General features: G+C 42.4%; 1 protein-coding gene across 2 annotated transcripts; it reads left to right on the top strand.

Moving 5' to 3' along the window:
- The first annotated feature begins 1,101 nt into the window (after nt 1–1,101).
- epb41l4b (erythrocyte membrane protein band 4.1 like 4B) lies at nt 1,102–21,010 on the top strand. 2 transcript variants are annotated; one of them, XM_075465464.1, is made up of 23 exons: nt 1,103–2,008; nt 4,107–4,211; nt 4,307–4,349; nt 4,861–4,939; nt 5,198–5,242; nt 6,633–6,685; nt 7,830–7,950; nt 8,649–8,736; nt 8,824–8,912; nt 9,815–9,884; nt 9,969–10,138; nt 10,893–11,002; nt 11,632–11,665; nt 11,979–12,012; nt 12,143–12,246; nt 15,147–15,289; nt 16,917–17,038; nt 17,118–17,231; nt 17,339–17,394; nt 17,481–17,633; nt 17,821–17,941; nt 18,114–18,247; nt 20,170–21,010. In XM_075465464.1, exons 1-23 carry the CDS (start codon nt 1,739–1,741, stop codon nt 20,231–20,233), a joined length of 2,322 nt encoding a protein of 773 aa, XP_075321579.1. In that variant the 5' UTR covers nt 1,103–1,738; the 3' UTR covers nt 20,234–21,010. The 2 variants fall into 2 exon arrangements, with proteins under 2 accessions (XP_075321578.1, XP_075321579.1); XM_075465463.1 differs by having other exon boundaries at nt 1,102–2,008; nt 9,815–10,138.
- Nucleotides 21,011–21,882: the final 872 nt, after the last annotated feature.

Genomic DNA, 21,882 nt, shown 5'->3' with positions numbered 1-21,882 from the left:
TGCTGAGTGTGACTGACTGACTGTGGCAACTGCAGCATGTGAGGAAACAACAACCAGAAGCTCATCTTTTCACTCATAAATGACCCCAACTGTGTTCAAAGCTACCAGATTAAGGCACCCAACTCCATTTTTGAGGGAAGTTTTGTCCTGGACACACATACGCGTCCGAGAGTTTGTGTGTTTACACTCGCTTCCACTGAGGTCATAGTTTCAGTCTGTAGTTAAAAATTTATACATGGACTTGACCCAGATTAAATTAATGATTGCATGGAAATAATTCTGAAGAACTGGAACACGACTTTAGAAGCTCCCACTCAGGACAGGGTGACCGAGGAAGGAAAAGTTGCTTCACAGAAAATAAATATGCTGTCGGAGGGGGGTGTAACAAGGCATGGACATGTATTTTTTAAAATGTTGAACAAAAGACTGAGGTAGAAGCCTGCTGGTGATACTAGTTCCCATGTGGGAGTAATGTTTTTTCACTTGCTCCCAGAATCTGATATTTTATTTTTCTTCTTTATCAATAATAAACAGAACACTGTCTTTTGGTTTACCCCCCTCTTGTTTCAGGATATGTGTGTGGAAATACAATAAACATGACACTGACTTACAAATGTGGGTAGCTGTTGACGGATTGCATTGTTTTAATGCAGTGTGGAGTTTTTGAGAACTGGCAAACAATCAAAAATAAAAGGAATTGCAATAAAGTGTGCTGGCGGAGACTTTGACTTTAAAAAAAAAAAGAAAAAAAAAGCTCACTCTTAAAACCTGCAGAGATTCTATCACAAAGGTTTATATTTTCAACTTAATTTTGTGTTTAAACATATCTCCCTCCCAATCATCTACTTATTTTTTTGTTGTTGCTCTTATCACATATTGGCTACATGGTTGCACCTGTGAAGCTGTTTCATTTGCATTCATCTACATGTCAGAAGTTGCGCAGATAAAGCTTAAGAAAGGAGGGACATTAATCTCCATCAGTCGGCTTTGGACCAATTGGAAATCCTTTGGGACCTTCTCGGATTCCCTGCCCCCACCCCCCCACCCCGGACAGGCTTGTCCCTGACAGGCAGGTGGCGCTGGTTGTTTGGCGCTGATGGGTCGGCCAGTCTGGAGGACCAGAAGTTTGTTCTGCTCTGTGTTTTTACGCAGGCGCAGATCATGCTGTTTGTCCAGTTTCGCTGGTTGACTTTTACCTGTGAGGTAGATTAGTTGTTTCGGTTCACCGGTGGGAATAAGAAACAATAACCACCGGAGTCCGGCTTGGTCCAGAGGTGGTAAGACCCACTCCGCCTCCTCCCTCCCTGGCCCCGTGTGACTCAAGGTTCCCACTGCGGAGCGTCGGACGGGATTTCTCTGGGATTTTAGAGTCGGTGCGCAACAGCGAGCGAAGCAGGAGGCAGGTGTACAGAAGCGGGCAGGACACGGAGGAGGAGGGCAGCTTGTATTTCCGCGATAGAGTCTTGTCTTCAAACTGGACCGAATGACTGGAAATCAACTGGTTGGCGCCTCGGAACCCGATCTGTGTTAGTTTCATTAGTATGCGACTGGAGTCCCCCGCTGCAACCGACATCCAGGAGTGATCGGCAGCCCTGAAGTCTCCTCCGTGCCTGCTGAGTGACTCCTCGCCCCGGGGAGGAGGAGGAGGAGGAGGACGACGAGGAGGCGACGGCGGCTGATCTGTGGAGCAGTTCCCACGGACACAGCACGGACCTCTCTCGCCTTGTGGATCAGGAAGATGATGGGCTTTTTGCGCCGGACATTCAGCCGTCGCTCCCGGACTCGCTTCCAGACGAGAGAGAGGGACGAGCGGGACGGTAAAGGGGGAGGAGCAGGAGGGGTGACCGGGAACCCCCTGCTCCTGCCCCATCAGCAGCAGGTCCACCACGCGCCCGCGGTGGTCACCGGAGGAGCATCCGTTCACATCCCGGCGGCCGGGACGGCGAGGACCACCATCACCTGTCGCGTCCTGCTGCTGGACGGTTCGGATGTCAACGTGGATTTGCCTGTGAGTGAGCTGAAGCCTGAGCGCCGTGTTTACACTGTCCAGAGCGTGTAAACAAAGTGGAAGTGGCAGGACGAGCTGGTAGCACAGATTGGTGTGTGTGTGTGTCAATGTGTGGCCCGGGGACAGCGTTGGGTCCTTCCGGGTGGTTTCCTGCAAAAATGTGAGGATTTCTACCCTCGGATGTCATGCTGCAGTGCATTGAGTCTGGAGTATGGGCTTGTTTTAGATTTATTTCCAATCTTAGAAATTACAGGTCATAATAATGAGGATACCTAATTTAAACAGGATAAAGGTTTAGTTGATGGCAGAAAGTGTAAAAGTGAGAACAGCTTTTACTTCAACATTAATTCCGGAGGCACGTGATTGAAACAATTAGCCTGATTAATTGATCAGAGGGTTGGAAGAAATGTTTGATTAAATGCTGAGAAATGATGTGGTTCTGCTTCCCTAATGTAAAATTGATTATATTTGGACGCTAGGTCAAACAAAATGAGCTACTTTTGACTGATCTGGGGCGATGTTTTTGACAGTTTTTACCAAATATCATAAACACCAACAAATTGATCAAGACAATTAACTCTTGATTGCATCCCAAGAGAAAATCCATCTGAAGTTACCCGCTACCAAACTTTCAGTTCTAACAATGCGTGTCTCGTCCTGTACAGTGAGAGGTGCAGCTCCAGATGCTGCTGTGATCAGGCACTTTATCACTTTGCTTCTGCATTCTGGCTGCAGGGAACTTTAACTAGTACAGACCCGATGCAGCTCCCCTCCACTTCTGTTTCCGCCTCTGTTTGCACGCATCTGATCTTCCTCAAGCAATCTCCGCTCTGGCTCCCTTCCTTGAGCCACTCTCTCTCATAATCCTCTTTTACACTCCCCCTGTGGCCTTTCTCCCTTGCTCATCATCTTACTCGTTCACTCCCTGCTTCCTACTCCTCCTCCACCTCCTTCATCTTCTTCTTTTTCCTCTTGCTCTCCCTCAATCTCCCTCTCAGTCTGTCTCTATTCCCTTACTCCCTGATCTGATTTACCACTATGGGGACCTTGTGCCACAGACGAGCAGTACGAGCATGCGAGGGGTAGGTGGGATGATGAGCGAGTGTGTGGGCATGTGTGCGTAAGTGACTCCTCATAAGATGTTTTCATTTTAAAGGTTGTGTGTGTCACTGAAGCCGTTGCGTGCGTCACTTCTGAAACACTCAGCCGGTGTATTGTGGGTTATCAGGCCTGGGGAGTTTTTAATCTTGTCCCGCTACAGCGAGATTACAGTAATAAAACAAAGCAATTGCTTCTCCTGAGGTGTTACCGCTCAAAATGACACATGGCTTGTTAAGGGGATGGCTTAGTCACAGGTGTGTTGGAACAAGTTTGGACATGCGCTCTTATTTTCCCACAGGCACTGTTGAGGCAGGTGCACTCAACATAGCCAAAACTCACCTTTTAAAGCCCATTCGTGTGCCACTTCAGGCTCAAAGCTGCCAAAATGTAACGGGAGTAGTTCAAATTTAATTTCTCTCTAAATTATCCCTCATGGTTGCTTGTGCATATGATAGAGGCCGTGACTTCAATCAGCCTTTCTGAACTACACGCTGCTGAATGAACACGAGCTAGTGTCTTTTTCTGTCCCCAGTCCTTTAATGCCACTGATTTCCTCACACATAGTCACTCACCCACCGGGAAGTTTAGACTGGTTATCAGGATCCAAAGTACAAGGTTGTCATCTCTCAACACGCCCTCTGTGCTTTATATGGGTCAAACTCGGGTTATGTCTTCATATGGGGCGGTGAGGCACATCTACTCGTAAACTGCTCCCATTAAGTTCAGGACAAAATGCCGCAGTTTATGCTTTACTGTGCCGACTCTTGCCCTTGGTGGTGTGTTTATGTCAAAAGCCACAATATGGGCAATTCCCCCAGGGGTTTGGCCATCTTATCAGTCCTGACATGGACGCCGGGTTGGTTTCAAGTTTATGACTACATTAGAGGGAAATCTGAAACCTGCTGAATGCTGACACCCAGTTTTAAATACTTAGTTTGTCCATCAGAGAAGATCCATTTCCTACAATAATGTTCTTTTGAATTTTTTTCTGTTGCAGAGCAAATCCAAAGGTCAGGACCTTTTTGACCAGATCATGTATCACATAGATCTGGTAGAATCAGACTACTTTGGATTGCAGTTCATGGACACAGATCAAGTTTCAGTGAGTAGCACAGTCTCACCTCGATCAGTCTGGACTACCAGAACATATATGTCACTAACCTTTCCACTCTTGTTTTTTTTTCTTTTTTTCCCTAGCACTGGCTTGATATGTCTAAGCTTATAAAGAAACAGATCCCAGGTACGTTCATGCCTCAGTGTTTTTTTTTTTTAAATGTGCAGCGTGTTGCATGTGCATGTGGCGGCAGGTAAGTGGGGAGCAGGTGGAGTATTATCTACTGTTGACACGGTGATTAGCATGTGCATTAGGAGCCATACCCTTGTTTGCTCTCTGGCTTTTATCAGGGGGATACATGGTGCAGGCGGAAGGGAGGGGGGGGGGGGGGGGGGGGGGGGGTAGGTATTGTCGTACTTCTGTAGCCTTAAAGAATCTGATCAATGTTGACGTTAAACAAGGGAGAAATAACAAGGTAGGGCTGCAGAGAAATGTGAGTGAATAAAGGTTTCTGCCCTTGTGACGGTGATGGATGAACTAGAAGAAAAGACTACATTGGAGGGATGAGATTAAATGGATTAAATAAATCATGGGAAGGTTTGACTTGATTGAATTAATTTCCCATAAGTTACAGCTTCATCGCGCTCCCTCTCTTTATCTTCACACTCTCTGGTCTGTCTTTTTTTTTTTCTCATAGATGGCCCGCCTTACAGACTCTTCTTCAGAGTGAAATTTTACTCCTCAGAGCCAAATAACCTGCGTGAGGAATTTACACGGTAAAAATCTGACACACACACACACACACACACACACACACACACACACAGAGCACTCTCTGGAGCCCGGCATAGAAGTCCAAAGGGGATGTAGGCCTAATTACTTTGCTGCTGTGGGCAGATTCAAATCAAGGCCAAACGGACAGAGACTTATTATAGCAAATTATGTATCAGGCGTGAGGAAAAGCCCGTGATACAGCAACGGATTTATGATCTCGCCTTTTCACGCACTTGTTCTGTTGTTTGTCGCACCAACAGGTATCTGTTTGTGTTGCAGCTTCGACAAGACATTTTGTCTGGCAAGTAAGTCTCATTTCGCACACAGAAAAACGAATACACATAACATCCTTTTCACTGAGCAGCCACAACATTAAAACCACCGACAGGTGAAGGACACGACACCGATCGTGACACTCTACCGCAAATCCTTTAATTCTTTGTATTTACGATGTCGGGACTGCGAACCAAGATGTGTAAAGTTTGTAGAAATCCTACTTTGTGTTTAAGGCAACATGTGGGCTAAACTATTGGTCACATCCTCAGGTAAAGAAACGCGTGTGTAAAACATAAAAGGAAATATTGAGGTATAAAACATGGACGTAGCAACCGTGACATCACCCGTTGGTTTGTGGTTTGGCCTTTTCCCCCATTTTTCTTTCTTGAAGCCAAATCTGATGAGCGAGCAATGGATCTGACTGAGAACCATGGCAACCATGCACGCATACAGAGCTGTAGCCTATATCAGTCCCAAGGAAAGCATAGGCTGCTTTATCATTCATGTCACTCTAAATGGCACCATTATTTACAAAATGAGCAACATGCTGTTTTTAAGGGGAGACATGAAACCATGTCGATTAAGAAAAAAAAATAAAGTCATTAGGAAAATATTCCCTGAGGTAGTAACACATGAAGTGAGAATTAGCGTCACAGGCCCACTTTTGCACGCATCGTCCATCAAAACATAATTAGCCTCACACCAAGCACACACAACCTCCAAACTCTGTTAGCAGTTTCCCAGTGCCAGACACCACAGGTCACGCTTGGGTCAGTCTGATACAAGGCTGACCCACACAATATTACAGTAGGCAGGTGGCTTTAATACTGATCGATGCAGATAGTCTACACATATGCAGTCTTGTATTGCTGCCTATTTTTGGAAAACGATGTGCTTAGTTGTCGAGAATTAGATTTGGAGATTGACCCCGCTCGTGTTGACTTCGACTCAGCAGAAACACTGGAAACGGAGAGAGAGCCTGAGTACAAACAAACGTCCTCACAAGTCACTTTCACTTTCTCTTCATTTGTGAGGACGCCCGTCTTCCATCGGCAGCATTAAACCTCGCATAAACACACTCGCTCACCTGCACACAGGTCACCTCCACTAGAGTTTCGGGGACATCTGTACATCTGGTGTTTTACACGCAAACACAGACCTGACTGCACAAACACACACACACTTCAGACAGTGTGTTACTGCCTCTATCTGGGCCACGGATCCCCGGAGTCCAGCTCTATTATAAAGCTCAAGATCAAGAACACAAGGGGGCTGCTTATTTTAGTAAAGGGTTGCTCCTTTCCTCCTTGACACGCCGCCTCACACATGCACAAAAGGTGTAAGGCATTTAGCCACTTTTATGTCTCTCCTCTGTACATGCTAGCATGTTTTGATTCTGGTCTGGTTTTCTCTTGTCAGATTAAAATGTCCATATGATGTGTCAGTGGAGCTGGCAGCATATTGTTTACAAAGTAAGTAGATTACTTTAATTAACTCGGGTTTGTTTATAGTTTGTCTGCACTTCATAAGTCACATCAGTGCTTGCTCTATTCCAAAGCCTATTCTAAGTTTTTAGGCTAATTTTGGCCGAGAATTAATAGATGTTATCATTACATTTCACTGCGATGTTGGTAATGTAAAACCTTTTTCATTGATGTCCATAATTGAAGAAACCGTGGCCAATAAGCAATAACTTTGTGATTTTAATGCAGTTAGCTTTACCTCTAATCCCATCTTTCGAAGACTTTTCACATGTATCAAGTGTTTTCAAATCAGCAGAACCAGTGAGACGTTCACTGTAGATTAGCTGTTTCAATTAGTTTTCAGTCTTTAATGAGATGTGGCTTTTGGGAGCAAATGAACAAGTGTCAACTGTGGAGTAACGACAATGGCAAAACATAGGGTCCAGGCGGGTTTGTGTTTTCTGCTAAGGAGGGTTCTTAACTGAATGAAAGGACCCAGAAGTATCTGAGCAGCAGCCACAATAAAATCAGTATGAAATCTCAAAATGACACCTGATTATTATTTCATCCAGTTGTAGTATTTGTGGATTAATATGAGGGCAGGAGAGTGAGCGTGAACACATCTTTTACTTTTTGAGTCTTTTTTTCTATTATTTGACCTTTTTATAGTAAAATAATATTTTATATCATAACTTATCTTGCAACTACGATAGCAATAGAATAAGTATCTGAAACACTCTTTGTAGTACATTTACGGAACATCTGTAGCTGCAGACTCACATCACAGCTTAGTGTAAGTGTGGTCTTCTTTTCCTGAATCCTTTAGGATTTCTCCTACCATCTTTCCTTAACCCCGTGGTGTTTTCCAATGAGGTCAAGGAAAAGTGCTTGGCAAAAAAATGATAGATGGGATTTTATTTGGACTTGGGCCCATAGCCATAGCTCAAGTGGTGTAAGGCTGTATTGCAGTGTGTGTTGCATTGAGCAGGGATGTGTTTAATTGCTTATTAACTTCAGCTTCTGTTTGTAAGGGGTGGAGATCATTAGTTTTAAATGTTCTGAGCTGTTTTAAATGAGGAGCTCGTTTTTGCACCTGGCTGACCTGCTGATCTGCACCTGTGGCTTAACTGTGTTTGTGCGCATCCACATCCAGGTGAGCTGGGGGACTGCGACCCCTTGGACCACTCTCCTGAGCTGGTGTCGGAGTTTCGATTCACTCCCAAGCAGAGTGAGGCCATGGAGGCGGACATCTTCAGCAGGTGGCTGGAGCTCAGGTGAGGGATGAAGGTCCATCACAGAGCAGTTCAGTGCACACTCCTCGTTATCCTAAAAAGGGACCTTTGTGCACGAACATCTCCACACCGGTGTGCTAAACTGGCTTTTTGGAGTGCATCCAGTGGCCGGCAACTTGACCTGAGCAGGTTTCTCTCTTTAGTGGATGAAACCACTGGAGCAGAAAGCAGAGTAAAGGCCAGAAAAGAAAGTCATTATGCTGCCACCTGTCAGCACCAGCATTTTCACCGACAGGGGTGTCTAATTTCAACGTCTCTCTGTGCTCGCCTCCTCCTCCTCCTCAGCTTCCTAATCACTGGTCTGTGTGAGGGATTATGGGATTAATCTCTGAAGAGTCTTGATTGATTCCAGGCAGTATTTAACCCAGCCGCGCTCTGATTGCTCCCATCTCAGATTAGATGACATGCATACTGCATGCTGGGCCTCGCCGGCGTCAACAGATTCACATAAGGGCAGCCTGAGTTTAGAGTCCACCTTACACACAACCCCAAGCCTGAGTCGAGGGTGCACTCAGATAATTACTGGCCGAGTGTTTCCCTTAGATCTCACAGAAATTTCAATCAGAAGTCATGCAGCAGGTGTCCTCTCTGTTAGTCTTTCCTTTTGAGTCCAATATGCCAGACCGAGCTCAGGTTTTATTGTTAAAACTTCACCGTTTCATCTTCTTTTATGCCCTCAGGGGAAAGAGCCCGTCTCAAGCGGAGATTTCTTTTCTCAACAAATGCAAGTGGCTGGAACTTTACGGTGTAGATATGCACTTTGTCAAGGTGTGTGAGAATGTTTCATGAACACATTTGAGTCACTGTGACGTTTGAGCACTAAATGTTTGTAAGGTTGTAATGTTGTGTCTTCAGGGCAGGGATGGAGGAGAATATGCACTGGGTCTCACTCCGACTGGCATCTTGGTCTTTGAAGGCTCCAACAAAATTGGGCTTTTCTTTTGGTGAGTGAATCCCCTCGCAAAGTCTACAGTTTCCATTGTAGAAGTAATTTTACAGGATAAGCAAACATTTTTAGGATTATTTCTATTAAACCGTCATTTAACCAGGTGTTTAAAACTCTTGAGATTTTAAATCTCTTAATAGCAGCTCAAACTAGCAACAATTTACAACAACACAGACCCACAAATCAGTCATAACACTTAAAGCCAGATGTTCCCACATATAGAATGTTTAAAATATGTTTGAATTCATTTTGTGGGATCAGCTCTTTAAGGCTCATGTTGCTTTGGAGCTGATTCCAAGTGCACGTGGCGGCATTTTTAAGGGCCTTTTTTCCCCCAAACTCAGCACAGGCTCTATGTACAATTAACAAGAAAACATCTTGGCAACGTAGACAACAGCTTTCTGTACATTTTTTTAGTTTTTAGGTAGTATTGGAGACAAAAATGTTTTTTGTAATCAAGAATGTACCAGTGTTTGGAGGATAAGGCAGACCATCACTGTTCATTGTAATGAACCTCAGTGCTCCATGGCACACTGTATCCAGGGCCTATATGCATTACAAATAAGCGTGTATTTTAGCTAAACACAGTTAAATCACACGGAATTATTAAGACAAAAGTTGAAATAAGTGTTTAAATAAGAGTCCTTCTTTTTATGTCAAAGAGAATTGAAGATTTTGGATTAAGCTTGTTCATTTTAATGGATAATAATTATGTCAGTGGATTTAGTAGTGGGTCTGGAAGGGGTTGGGGATATGACTTGACCAGAAAGAAAATCACCCGACAAACACTTTAAAATGATGGCACCTTCAAAGCCACTGCTCTTAATCTCTTAGAACTGAGTATCTAAAACAGAGCCTTCTGTTTTCATGTTGATGTGTTCCCCATGGCGTGTTTTTCAGGCCCAAAATCACACGGCTGGATTTCAAAAAGAGTCGCCTAACGTTGGTGGTGATCGAGGACGATGATCAGGTAGGTTTCTTTTTTTACATTCTGGTGGCAAATATGGCCCAAACCTTCGGACTAATTTTGCCTGGTTATTATCTGACTGTGAAGGGTCGCCAGCAGGAGCACACGTTTATGTTCCAGCTTGCCAGCGCCAAGAGCTGCAAACACCTGTGGAAGTGCGCCGTGGAGGGCCATGCCTTCTTTCGTCTGCGCCAGCCAACCACTGGCAAGGCCAGCAACAGCGACTTCACACGACTCGGGTCCCGCTTCAGATTCAGGTAGAGCACAAGAGCACAGAGACGGACTCTCCCCTGCTCCTTAGTTTCGGTGCAGTTTCTCTTTGATTTCTTTAGCTGCACTGAGAAGGGTTAGTGAGCGTCGCCTCGCTCAGGTAGTTGTGGCCAGCACTGGTTACCAGCATATGAGGAAGAATGTGTCACATAAAATTGAGCCTTTGTATCTATGGTTACAGTGTATCTATGGTTACGCGGATCTGTTCCTATGGCGACTGAGATGTTCCCTTCGTATTGTTTGTTTTCTTGTGATTATTATCTGAGATGGTCAAAGCAAATTCTCACACTCGAAGGGCACTTCCCGTCATTTGTTGGAGCTGCTCAATCAGAGCTGCGTGACAACACTCTTTCGTCAGCAGATAAGCACTCATGTTACAGATGGTGGCGGCATAAACAAACACTTGAACAGCATGCAGAACTAGGCTGATGGAGAATGATTTTTTTTTTTTTTGTTTTGTTTCTCATATCACAATTTTGTGTTGAATCTCAAACTCAAATGGACATGTATTTACTTGTGTTATGATTATACTGCCTGACAAATCTTGAAAGAGTGATTCATCTTCACACATAATGATGCCCTCTTAAAAAAAAAAGATCTTTAAATTGTGTCATATTTATCAGTGAGCTGTAAAAAAAAAAACTCTACAACCGGAGTGTGTCTGCAGCTCAGCAAACTTTCCGAATATAGTTTAGAGATAACTATCTCCATTCTTATTCCTCTTCTGTGGGTATGTCTCAGTGGAAAGACAGAGTATCAGGCCACCCATGGAGGCAGACTGAGGAGAGCCAGCACATTTGAGAGAATGCCGAGCAAGCGATATCCCTCCCGCACGCACTCGCTAGGCAAAGGTGAGTCTTCTTAGCACATCCAAAACATGGATAACTAAAAGCACCTGTTCGGTCCTTTATGCGCCCTCATGTGGGATTATAAAGGTCACATACTGTTTTAGTTCACCGACTGAAATTTGCAGTGGAGGAGCCCTGAGGGTCTTGTTTCTTCAGAAAAAGTGAAATCGTCCGGTCTGTCAAAGATTTCTCTTTAAAAATGTCTAATATGAAGTGGTCGTTTGATACGTTTAATAGACAAAGAAACGCCTCCAGTTCTTTTTCAGAGAAAATGCATAGAGTTTCATGATGTTAGGCGTAAGCGTCACCTTTCTTCTTTGTCTGAAGCACCAGCTGCACTCTTCACACCTCCATAATTTCTACTTTCTGGGAGCTGCGTTGGCCTGACAGGCGCACTCGCAACTTCCCCTCTTTAATCTATCCTTCAAACGAGATCAAATGTCAAAGTCTTTTTGTATTTGGATTTACCATCCAGAGCAAGAATAAAAATGTAAAGATTGGAGTGTGTGTGGTAATAGCTGAGCAGCAGAGCTATGAAATGTCTGCAGAGTCCGGACTGACCCATATAAATTAAGATAAAACGACAAAACTTTCACTTTTCTCTGCTCACTGAAGTTATTTCTCCCCACCAGTTGCTAATTCTCCAGCCAAGCCTCCACATATCAGGTAAAACTCAAAAGCACACAAACATACAAAATGCACACATTCACATTACTCTCTTTGCAAGGACATTCCTCTTATTCATTCCTGATCCCCTAACCTTGACCTTAATCCACGTAACTGCCTGGATAAGCTGAACCCTAACACAAAAGTGTAGCCTTTTGGAAAAGAGAAAAATGGTGTGACTTTTTTTAGGTTTAATTTACATTCTTCTTACTTCAGCTTGTACAATGCAAACATTAAAATAACGTGCTTGTGTTTAGTGTAAAATCGTCTTTGTGCAGATCTGCGATCGGTGACTGTTGATGTTCTTTTTCAGCTCTCATGCCAGCCCTGATCCCAGCCTGCATGCTGTGAGTGACCTCAGATAACCCCCTTTCTCACACATACACACGCACATACATACATGCTGCAGCAGCAACCGATCTGGCCTGTGGCAATGTTTAATTTCAGCTTCTTTTCAATCCTCTTCTGCCCTTCCAGTACCAGCACAACATCCCCATCGGTCATGAGCCTTGGCATCCTCCCCACCCTGCACTCACACCCCCGATTTACCTGCAGCCCTCTGGACACACGCCGCTGCACAGGTAAGGCCACTGACCCAAGCCAATGCAGAGAGTTTCCATACTCCACATTTCCTGTTTTTCATCACACTTCATGTCACCCCGTCCCTGTGTCTCGTCTACCTCCGTGCTTGTGTGATCCTCCATCTATCTGTCATGCTCAGGCCTTCCTCTGAGGCTGCGAGTCCGGTGTCCAGGCAGCCTCCCGTCCCCGAGCGAACCAGCAGCATCCTCAAAGGATCCACAAGTTTGATTTGCAGGGATAAGGTCATGACCTCACTTTAACCCAGGAATCACTTTCAGAACTCCGAGACCGACGTAGAATGTCCCCCCCCCAAAAAAAACAAGCTCTGCTGATGGACTTCCCTCCATCATCCTCATCAGTTCTGTCTCTATCCGTTTATCATATCCACTCATGTGTGTCAGTGTCCACCTTATTGAAAAAAAACCAACCTAAAAGTGCAAGAACCTTCGCGTACTGACCAGAGATTTTTGAATGTTAAAGAGGGGGCACAAGGAGGGAAACATGGTAAAGTTACTGTGTCAGGTTAAAGGGAGCAGTGCGTGTTCTAGAAACAATAAAGAGTTAGGTTTTGTAGTTTGGCCTGCTGATTTTCCCGGTTTATCAACGCTGTCACACTTACACATTTCAAGGAGGTTGCTGAAAAGCCCTACATGAAGTGGTGGCGGGTTTTTGAAATAAAAGCAGACATAAGCCAAAAAAACAAGATTTTAGTTGTGCCTCACAATTAAGTTAGTAACTCCAAGATACATACATTTATACCTGGGATGGGTTGAACAGAGTTAGAGTAGTTTGCTTCACCCAGAGCATTCCTTTATCTTTTTCACCTGCTCATTAATATGCTGACATGTGGTGTACAGTAGAGATATACAGCTTTAAAAACTTGGTTATCAACTAATATGTGCCTCCTGAATACAAATTAGATGAAGAGTGCTTTAATAGGTTTGTGCCTTGCTTTGTGTGTCAATATGTTTATGGAATCGAGGTTTTAATCCCTGAGTATGTTTACTGCAAAATCTCAAATCTGCCTTTCTCGTGTCTTATTAACGTTATGACCGCTAAATTATTCATAATTACTTAAATAAAGTGATCTGAGAGCTGATTGAGGTAATTCTCAGCTGATGGAAGGGGTCCAGTTCTGCCAATATGGCGTGTGCTGGGTTAGGGATTACGCAGTTTTGTTTATGTGTGAATTGTTTGTATGTGTAGCTCAGTGCGAGTTAAAGTAGAATCCTACAATATATGGTACTGTGCTTTCAGAGTGGGGTTTTTGAATAAACATTACATTAATGTTACATCAGGTTATGGATTTGTTGATTCAACCAAGTGTTTACAGAGAATGTGGCCAATCTTGTGCTGTTAGTGTGTCGTCTTTTGTTTTTTTAAATTTTTACTCTAATCACATTTTGCCTTTAGGAATGTTACCATGTTGCCTCTAAAATGAAATAAAGTTTGTGAGAGCAAAATGTAAACGCTGCAGAGATCTTTCCTTCATATCCTCGAGTAACTTGTGCAGCCTCGTCCAAAAGAGGTTGCAATGCTGGGATGGATGTGAATAAAAATGGAATTCAAGGATTTGCAAATCATCTAAGCCCTGCAAAACTGTGCAAGCCTTCAGCTTAGCCCCCCATTTCTTTATATCGTGTCAGGAAAACAGGAAATATTTGCAGTGACGTATTGAAATACGTGGCAACATAAATAGAAACGCAGCATATAAAGTTAAAAACAGAATTTGTATAATTCTAACTAGCTTGAAAGTCAATATTTGGTATGAGCACCTCAGTTCTTTAACGCAGCCTGAACCCTCTTTGACAAGCTTTCTGTCATTTCTTTAAGTAGTCTTCAGGAAAAGTTCTCCAGGCTTCTTGAAGGTCATCCCCAAGCTCTTCTTTGGATGTTGGCTGCTTTTGTTTTGTACTCTGTCAAGATAATCCCACACTGCTTTAATAACTGAAGGTCCTATTTCTTCAGAACATCACTTTCAGATACTGTTAATCTGCTATGGATAATATTTAGGCCTGATACTTCTTCTTTTGTCCTCTACTCGTCCAGTTTCCTTAAATTTTCACATTGCACATGTCAAGTAGCTCTTTGGGAATCACCTTTGTTGGTACAAAAAATACCATTTTATCCTATCCCCACTGTTATCTTTGGCCTTTTTTTTTTTTTTTTTAGCAGATACAACTAAAGAACAATGTAACCTAAAATTAGTTCTTTGTTATTTTGTCTGTTATGTGTAGACACAACACTGGTTCATCCCTTAAGTTAGGCACCTTTATTATGCTTGAATGATTCATAGGCCAGTGTTAAGTGGCTTAACAAAAAAGAAAAAAAACAATATTCCTTTCAAAATGGTACAAGGACTGGACTCAAAGTAATTGGAAAAAAATGTCCGATGACCAAAGGAAAACTTCAAAAGACATTCGGAAAGCCCGGAGAACTACTGATCGAGAACACTTTAAAGAATTACAAGAGAGTCTGGCTGCTTGGATGCAAAAGAATATAAAGAAATGAGGTGTGGCTCAAAAGTTTCACACAGTTCTGTTTATTTTATTGAAAACAGAAGAAAGACAATAAATAAATTGTTAAAGAAAAAGTTTTCAAAATTTTGAATTTAATGGTCTTTTTCCATTGTTTTAAATGGGCAAAGGGCATGTGTATCACTTTAGTGCATCCCTTTTTAGAACACCATGTAAGGGTTTGGAACAGAGGAGACCAGAATCTTTAGTATCGAAACAGTCACATACTGTCTTATTCTTTATTTGTGGAGGGCTGTTTATACATGTGCTTGAAAACTTCCAGTAATGAACTGAGAATGATTCAAACTTGAGTTTTTGCAGTTTATTATATTTGAGAGGCATTTTGTTTGGAGGGTTGTTTTGATTCCGTGTGTCATCCTCAGTTTCCCACTGAGCGCTCCCGCTTCAGAACATCAGTACAGTTCATCAGAGAATGAGAATTCGTACTCTGGCAAGACCCACCACCATCATCACCGCCGCCACACACATAGCCAGGACACGCTCTGCCACACACACACCAAGAACAGTGAGTACTAGTAGCTTAAAACGTACTGCACAAATCTGTAGTGTGTCTCTCTGTGCTCATGCTCTTTTTCATGCTCAATGTTGCATTGTTTAAAGGTTCAGTTCGTTCAAATCACAGTGATAAAGCAAACTGTTTCCACGAGGATTCATTCTATTGTTTGGCAAATGCAACGTTATTGGTCAATCAAAAACGCTGTTCTATCAAATACCTGCAAAAATGATGTTTCCCAACTCATTTGCTTAATCTCAGTCTTTAGAGTAAGACATGAGAATGATCAATTATACCTCTGACCTTTAAAAATAACCCTTTTACCAATTACTGCCATGAACTTCCCTTTCATGGAGTCGAACTGTTCAAAATGAACTTTTGCTGAGGCAACGTCCACAGGCTCCAAAATGCCACTCAAAGAAGTGAGTTGTCCTCCCTTTTCAATCCAACTAACTTGAAAAGTCTCAGCTAGCTTCTGCTCATAGCAGCCAGTAAAAGTTCTCAACCTCACCGATGCTGGCGCTCAACTCGAGGTGATTCCCCTGTTCAACTGGTGATCCAAACACGGGCCCATGCCTATGCTTCATTAAGAACCATTATTATTTTGTGTGTCCATAAAACCCTCAATAAATATGTCCTCATATCATTTTTGGTGCATTGACACTTCAGTGGTGCCCGTGTTTGTCTTCTTTGTATTTGCCTTGTTGGATAATGATGGATGTTTAGCAGCTCTCTCAAGCTGTTTGCAGTAAATTTACACCATCTGTTCTTAATTTCTTTTTGGTGACTATATCGACTTTATTTGAATCGTCCAGCGGTCACATCTCAGAAATATAACTATTTAATGAGTGAGGCTGCTTAGTGATTCTGCACACGTCATATAAATGGTTAACCACTTTCAGCCACATCCTTCCTCATTACATAAGTGCATTTTGCCTAATAAAAAAATCAATATAAAAATCTTTCAGGCTTATATGATTTATCAATATAAAATGTGCGTCTAAGCAATGATAAGAGTGTGGTAGCCACTTTCCTTACACAGTGTAAGTGGTTAGAGTTTGATTTGAGCATTATAAAATGCTAAAAGATTCTGCATTTTCTGTGTCTGATTTAAAAAAAAAAAATTTGTGAGGCAGGAGAGTTACAAATGCGCACATTTTATGGAGCATCTTTTGTCATCCACTCACATAAAAAAGTCACTGATACTGTTGTACTCTGGAAACTGAATTACAATGAAAAATACCATTAAGGCTTGAAAGGAAACTGCTGCACTGAAGCAGATGTTGTGGCTTTGAAAAAGCTGAATGTAGCTTTCAATGTCACTGCCTTTTTGTTCTGTTGCAGTGCATCAGGAGAAGACACTGTCGAACATGACTAATTACCACTCTTAGGGTTCTGGTGAACAACCTGATTTAAACACGTTTTGTTGTGCGTTTCCTGTTTTTGTTTCTTAAAGGGTCCTTATTAGTAATATCTATGTTCTAAAGCCTCTGCAATCATATAAATGTGGATTTTAAATGTCAGTTTAAACTAGAATCATCTATTCTTCCCATCTTCTGTGTCATCTGTAAAACCCCACACCTCTACAATACCAAATGATATATTGTGCATTTTTCTCAATGCTCTTTGTTTCAATCAGAACGCCGAGCTCCTCCCTGCCCCGAAGATGAGCTGGAAATCTCTCAGTCTTTGCTCAAGGCGCTGGAGTCTAATGGGGATTCTCCTCCATGGCCCTCACTGCATGTCAACATTGACAACAAGGTCGCCCATGTTTCCACATGTTTTCCTATTATGATGAGATGTTCAGGTCTACTGACCTTTCTCCTCATTCTTCTCGCAGGGAGAGGAGAAACATTTGTCGGAAAAGTCGTTGCACCCTCCTGCCTCTCCGGCGATGCTCCCTGATCACCTCAAATGTAACATCCTCAAAGCACAAATGGAGGCGGCTTTCAGGGTGAGTATTCAATCTCATTTCCCTCTAATTAGCCTATCAAACCTCCACCTTGTGATCTGGGCAGTGTGACACAGTATATCTCCATCCTTTTCTCCTGTACAATAAAGAGGGAGGCCCCAACAACGCCCAGAGGGAAGAGCTCAAATGAGACCCTCATTGACAGGCCAGTACTTCACACCTCTTTCCCCATGTTTGTCCTTTTTGCTGCAAACCATGACTAACCCCCCTGTGGGATGGCCTGCTTTTCAGGTACCAGAGCTCTTCCCAAGACTCAGCTGCTTCTAGTCTGACTGTAGACAAGACGCCCCACCGGCAGGACGGCAACTCTACACCAGAGGAGCTGCAGGCCAAAACAAACCCGAGCACCAGTCGAAGGAAACGTCTGGTCCGACAGTTCAGCTTGTGAGTACACATATTTCCTGTCGCACAGGGGCCTGCGCTCAACAAGCTGCTGGGCCTCTAAAAGATGGGTATTTTCTGAGATGAACACCGAGCACTTGAAGCACAAGCTGAGCTATCTTTGACATTTTGTTCAGCGCAATCTGCAGGTCATGTAAGCTATTTCCTATCTCAATTTGTTGCTCATCAGTAACCATGAGGATGAAGATAATCTTCCAGAAGCACTTGCAGCTATTTCCTCTCAGAGTACAGGAAAGACAGGATCGAGCAGCTCATTGGACAAACAGATACAGCCATCTATATACCCGCAGGTAACACCCACTCACAAATGCACATACATACCATAAAAACTCTACTGTACTACCTACTGTATCTGTATAGTGCGGTGCTCTCCACGTATGGGGATCAATTCACATTTTCTGCATCATCTTTACATAAACAGAGAAATGTCTACATGTGTGCATACACTGATGTGTATTACAGGTGGATAACATGCCAGCACTGGAGCTGGGTAGTCCATGCTGTCCCTCTCCTTCGCCTTCCCCTCACCTCTCCCCTTCCTACTACCGTAGCTCCATTCCTCACCTGGTCCCTTACCTCGCTGCCCATAACGACAGGTAACACGCATACAATTCAATTAATCTTGCTCTATTCGAGTAAAAATTTGAAAAGGCATTTACAAATTGTTTACATGATAATATGTTAAATCAACGGTATGTTTATAAATGCCATGTAGCTTATTCTAAAAAGGTTAAATCTGTGATTTTCAAACCTTTTAGCTGTTTTAGGGTGACCTTCCAGAAACCAAGGGAAAAAATGTCCCTCTTATTTTGTGTTAAAATGAATAAATGAATACATATTCTAGGACATCTTACAATACAGCAGTTAAGAAAATTATATTAAACTTTACAGCATGTCTACTGTAGTGGACCACAGGACCATTTTATATTGAAAAGACAGCAAACACATAAGATGACATGACTGTAGTGCAATATACATTTTAATAACTGACTTATTTTGATGTTTTTTGGCTGCAAGGGGGGTAATAAATTCTCCTGTGGAGCTTTCCTTAAATTTGTATGCGGCCATGATTACTGCCCAAGTTTAATTAATTTAGTTTAATGAATGAATTTAAATGGAGTGGTTTATACAGCAGGCTTCTTTTGTAGACAGTTCAACCTAAAACCTAAATTCAGTTTTATGGTACTACTAATGTACAAGTTTAATAAGAGTCTGAATTTTCTATTCAGTCTACTTTAACTTGCAGATGCTGTCCCAGAAATATGTTTGTTTATTGGGGGCGAAACAGCGCGTACATTTGTTCAACCACGAACTCAGCACGCAGCACTTTAGCTACAGTAATTGCTGCTAGATGTGGGGGTATCCACACTTTCCCTATTTCCTTTCATTAACAAATTAAGTTAAATGATTCAGTATCTTAACATTCAAATTTAGTAGTAGTAGAATTTAATCAAAATTTAGACGAAAAATATGCACTTAGAGGTCCATCCAAAGCTACCGTAGCTTAGCATATTGTAACTACTATCTTTGAGCCTTTTACTTTCTGTGGTTATGCTTTTTTTAAATTACATAAAGGTTTTAATCAAGTTCTGATCCACACATTTTACAGTTTACACAGACGTGAGTATACCGCTGTGCAATATGACTGAAAGGTCCTCATTCCCAATGCAATGGCCTTCCAGTCAATACATAAGACTACCTCTAAACTTAACTGAATATGATGTTATGTAAAATTAGAGACCAACAGTTTAGATTTTCTACATTTACTCATTTAATGCACCGTTGTGACTCACAAGTGAGGAGCAACAGATTCATCTATATTAGAGGAATTAATAATATCAGTACCATAATTTCACTGGAATATTCCTTTTCTGCGAAGCTTCTGGAGACTGGCAAACATCTTGTCAAGCAGTATTTTGGTATTTTCCCCATATCATCACACTCCCACCTCTATGCTTCCCTGTTGCAAGTGTTGGCCAATTTATCTTGGTCTCATTAGACCAAGATAGATTTGATCTCATCAGCCAATTCCCTCTGCATAAAAATCAAGTCAAGAGTGGTTTAATTGTTTAAGTGACAGTATAGTCTGCCCACACAGTTAAAAAAAATAAGAAACTATTAATGGTTGATTAAAAAGCTACATATAGAACCTAAAGGAATTCATTCATATCTGTTGTATCCAATTTTTCCTTCATTCTTTAGACGCCATTAAGTGCAATGTTCAAATGCTCTATTATGATAAAAAGCTTGACTATGATTTATCACCAGACTAAAATCCACTGAGAAAGGCTTTATAAGCATTCTTCTGTATTTCTGAATTTTCTGTTCTCCACCTTTTTAAAGCAGGTGCCATGTTGACCGTATCGCTCTTCTTATCGCAAAATAGTTCTTATGCTGCCCTTTCATGAAAAAAGGGTTTTTATACCTAATGGCAAAATGGAAACTACAATGCATCAAAACAGGCCCAGTTAAAAGATGTTATAACGTGCAGCTTGTGTGTGTTTGTGTTTGTCTGTAGCGGAGAGGAAGTGAGGCTGGACAGAGAGAAGATCATGAGAGCCCTGCTGATGACCGAGCTCTGAAACCTTGACCCTTGAACTCTGTGACTTCATCGACAGATGAAGCAAAACAAACAGAAGCTAAAACAAACTCCCAAAGTCACAGACGTTGATCAGCATTTCTATATTTGCACGCACATTTAGTAGTTATATATTTGCATAAAGGCAATTGTTATATTTGCTTTATTGTTATTTCAAATGGATGTTTATATTTGTTGAACTGAAACTGTATAAAGAGTCAAATGGAATCAAGGGAACTCCTTTATTATAAACTACAGATGTGCTGGTGCTGCCTGCATGACAAATATGTTTATCTAAATGATTATCTGATTTAATTTGGGGGCATCTTTAAGTTCTATGTGATTTCACCGTCATCCGTGTCCGTGTTGATGCCTAAAAGCACATGACTGTCAAATCACTTTGTTTAAAGTGTAAATAGACACTGTAATTATATGCTGATAACAGGGCGGGTTCTGTAAATGCTTACTTTCGTGTTGTATGTATCATGTGAGATACTCATTTCATACATGCCAAACATTTGCAGCATTTGTGGTTTGAGAACAAACATTCCTTAACAGAGAAGGTGTTGAGACTGGATTGTGCTACGAAAGTGTGCAGCTGTGCAAGTGTCTGTGTGCCCACTAGAAGGAGACAAATCAAAGCTCCGATCCTGCGTTACAGGTTGTCATAAACAAGCAGGATCACTTTGCTATTTTTTTACATGCAGTTTTCATCCCAGGTCAAAAACAAATCTGGTCTAAGAGAGCATGTTCTTGGAAATAAAAGTATCAGTAAACTTAACCCTTTGCTCCTCCACTACTTTATTTCAGTCCTTGTTCATCACAGCAGAGTCAGCAGATGGTCTGCCGCTGTACTGTATATATCAACTGAGCTGTTCCTGCTGTCGGCTGGATTCTAACAAAGGCAACATCATCGGTTTGACAACTCTGGTTCGACATCGTTGGCCTCTGCTCTGGCATGGGAATGTGGATCGGCCCCACCCTGCGTGACTGTGTGCTAATTCTGAGTGCAGCCCTCACTATCCCTGTGAGGGAATGTTGTGATAAAGGATAACACCAATTCATCTGCCGGTACACCTCTCAGGTGCAAGCTGAATGAGTCAGCCTGTTAATTGCACCTCTGCTATGTTCTTTAGTGAAGTAAATAGCTTTATATAATACATCTTCAAAGCGTTCAGCAGAGTGTGGGGCGAGTGAAGAAATGTGCTGCAAAAACCTGTAAGGCATTTTTGTACGTATAGAAAAGTTTTAAATCAAAGCTAATAGAATCTGGAGCAGGACTCACCTTAATTTTGACGACTCTTTGCTCTTGGCTAGAGTCTATCCCAGCTGTCGTTGGGCAAGAGGCGGGGTACACCCTGGACGAGTCGCCAGTCCATCACAGGACCACACAGAGACAAACGAGGCAAACAACCATCCACTCTCAAGGTTCATTTAGAAATCACCAATTAACCTAACATGCATGTTTGCGGATGGTGGAAGGACGCAGGGGCACCTGAAGAGAACCCATGCATGCAAGGGGAGAACATGCAAACTCCACGCAGAAAAAACCCTGCTAGGATTCAAACCATGAACCCTCTCGCTATGAGGCAATAAAGCTCTTGGTTGATGCTTTATCGCAGATTTAAATTGCTCTTATTCTTAAAGTAGTAC

The sequence above is a fragment of the Odontesthes bonariensis genome, chromosome 5, assembly GCF_027942865.1.
Source record: "Odontesthes bonariensis isolate fOdoBon6 chromosome 5, fOdoBon6.hap1, whole genome shotgun sequence".
Taxonomy (NCBI): Eukaryota; Metazoa; Chordata; class Actinopteri; order Atheriniformes; family Atherinopsidae; genus Odontesthes; species Odontesthes bonariensis.
Note: the sequence above shows the minus strand (reverse complement) of the source record. Positions and strands in the feature narration are given on the sequence as shown.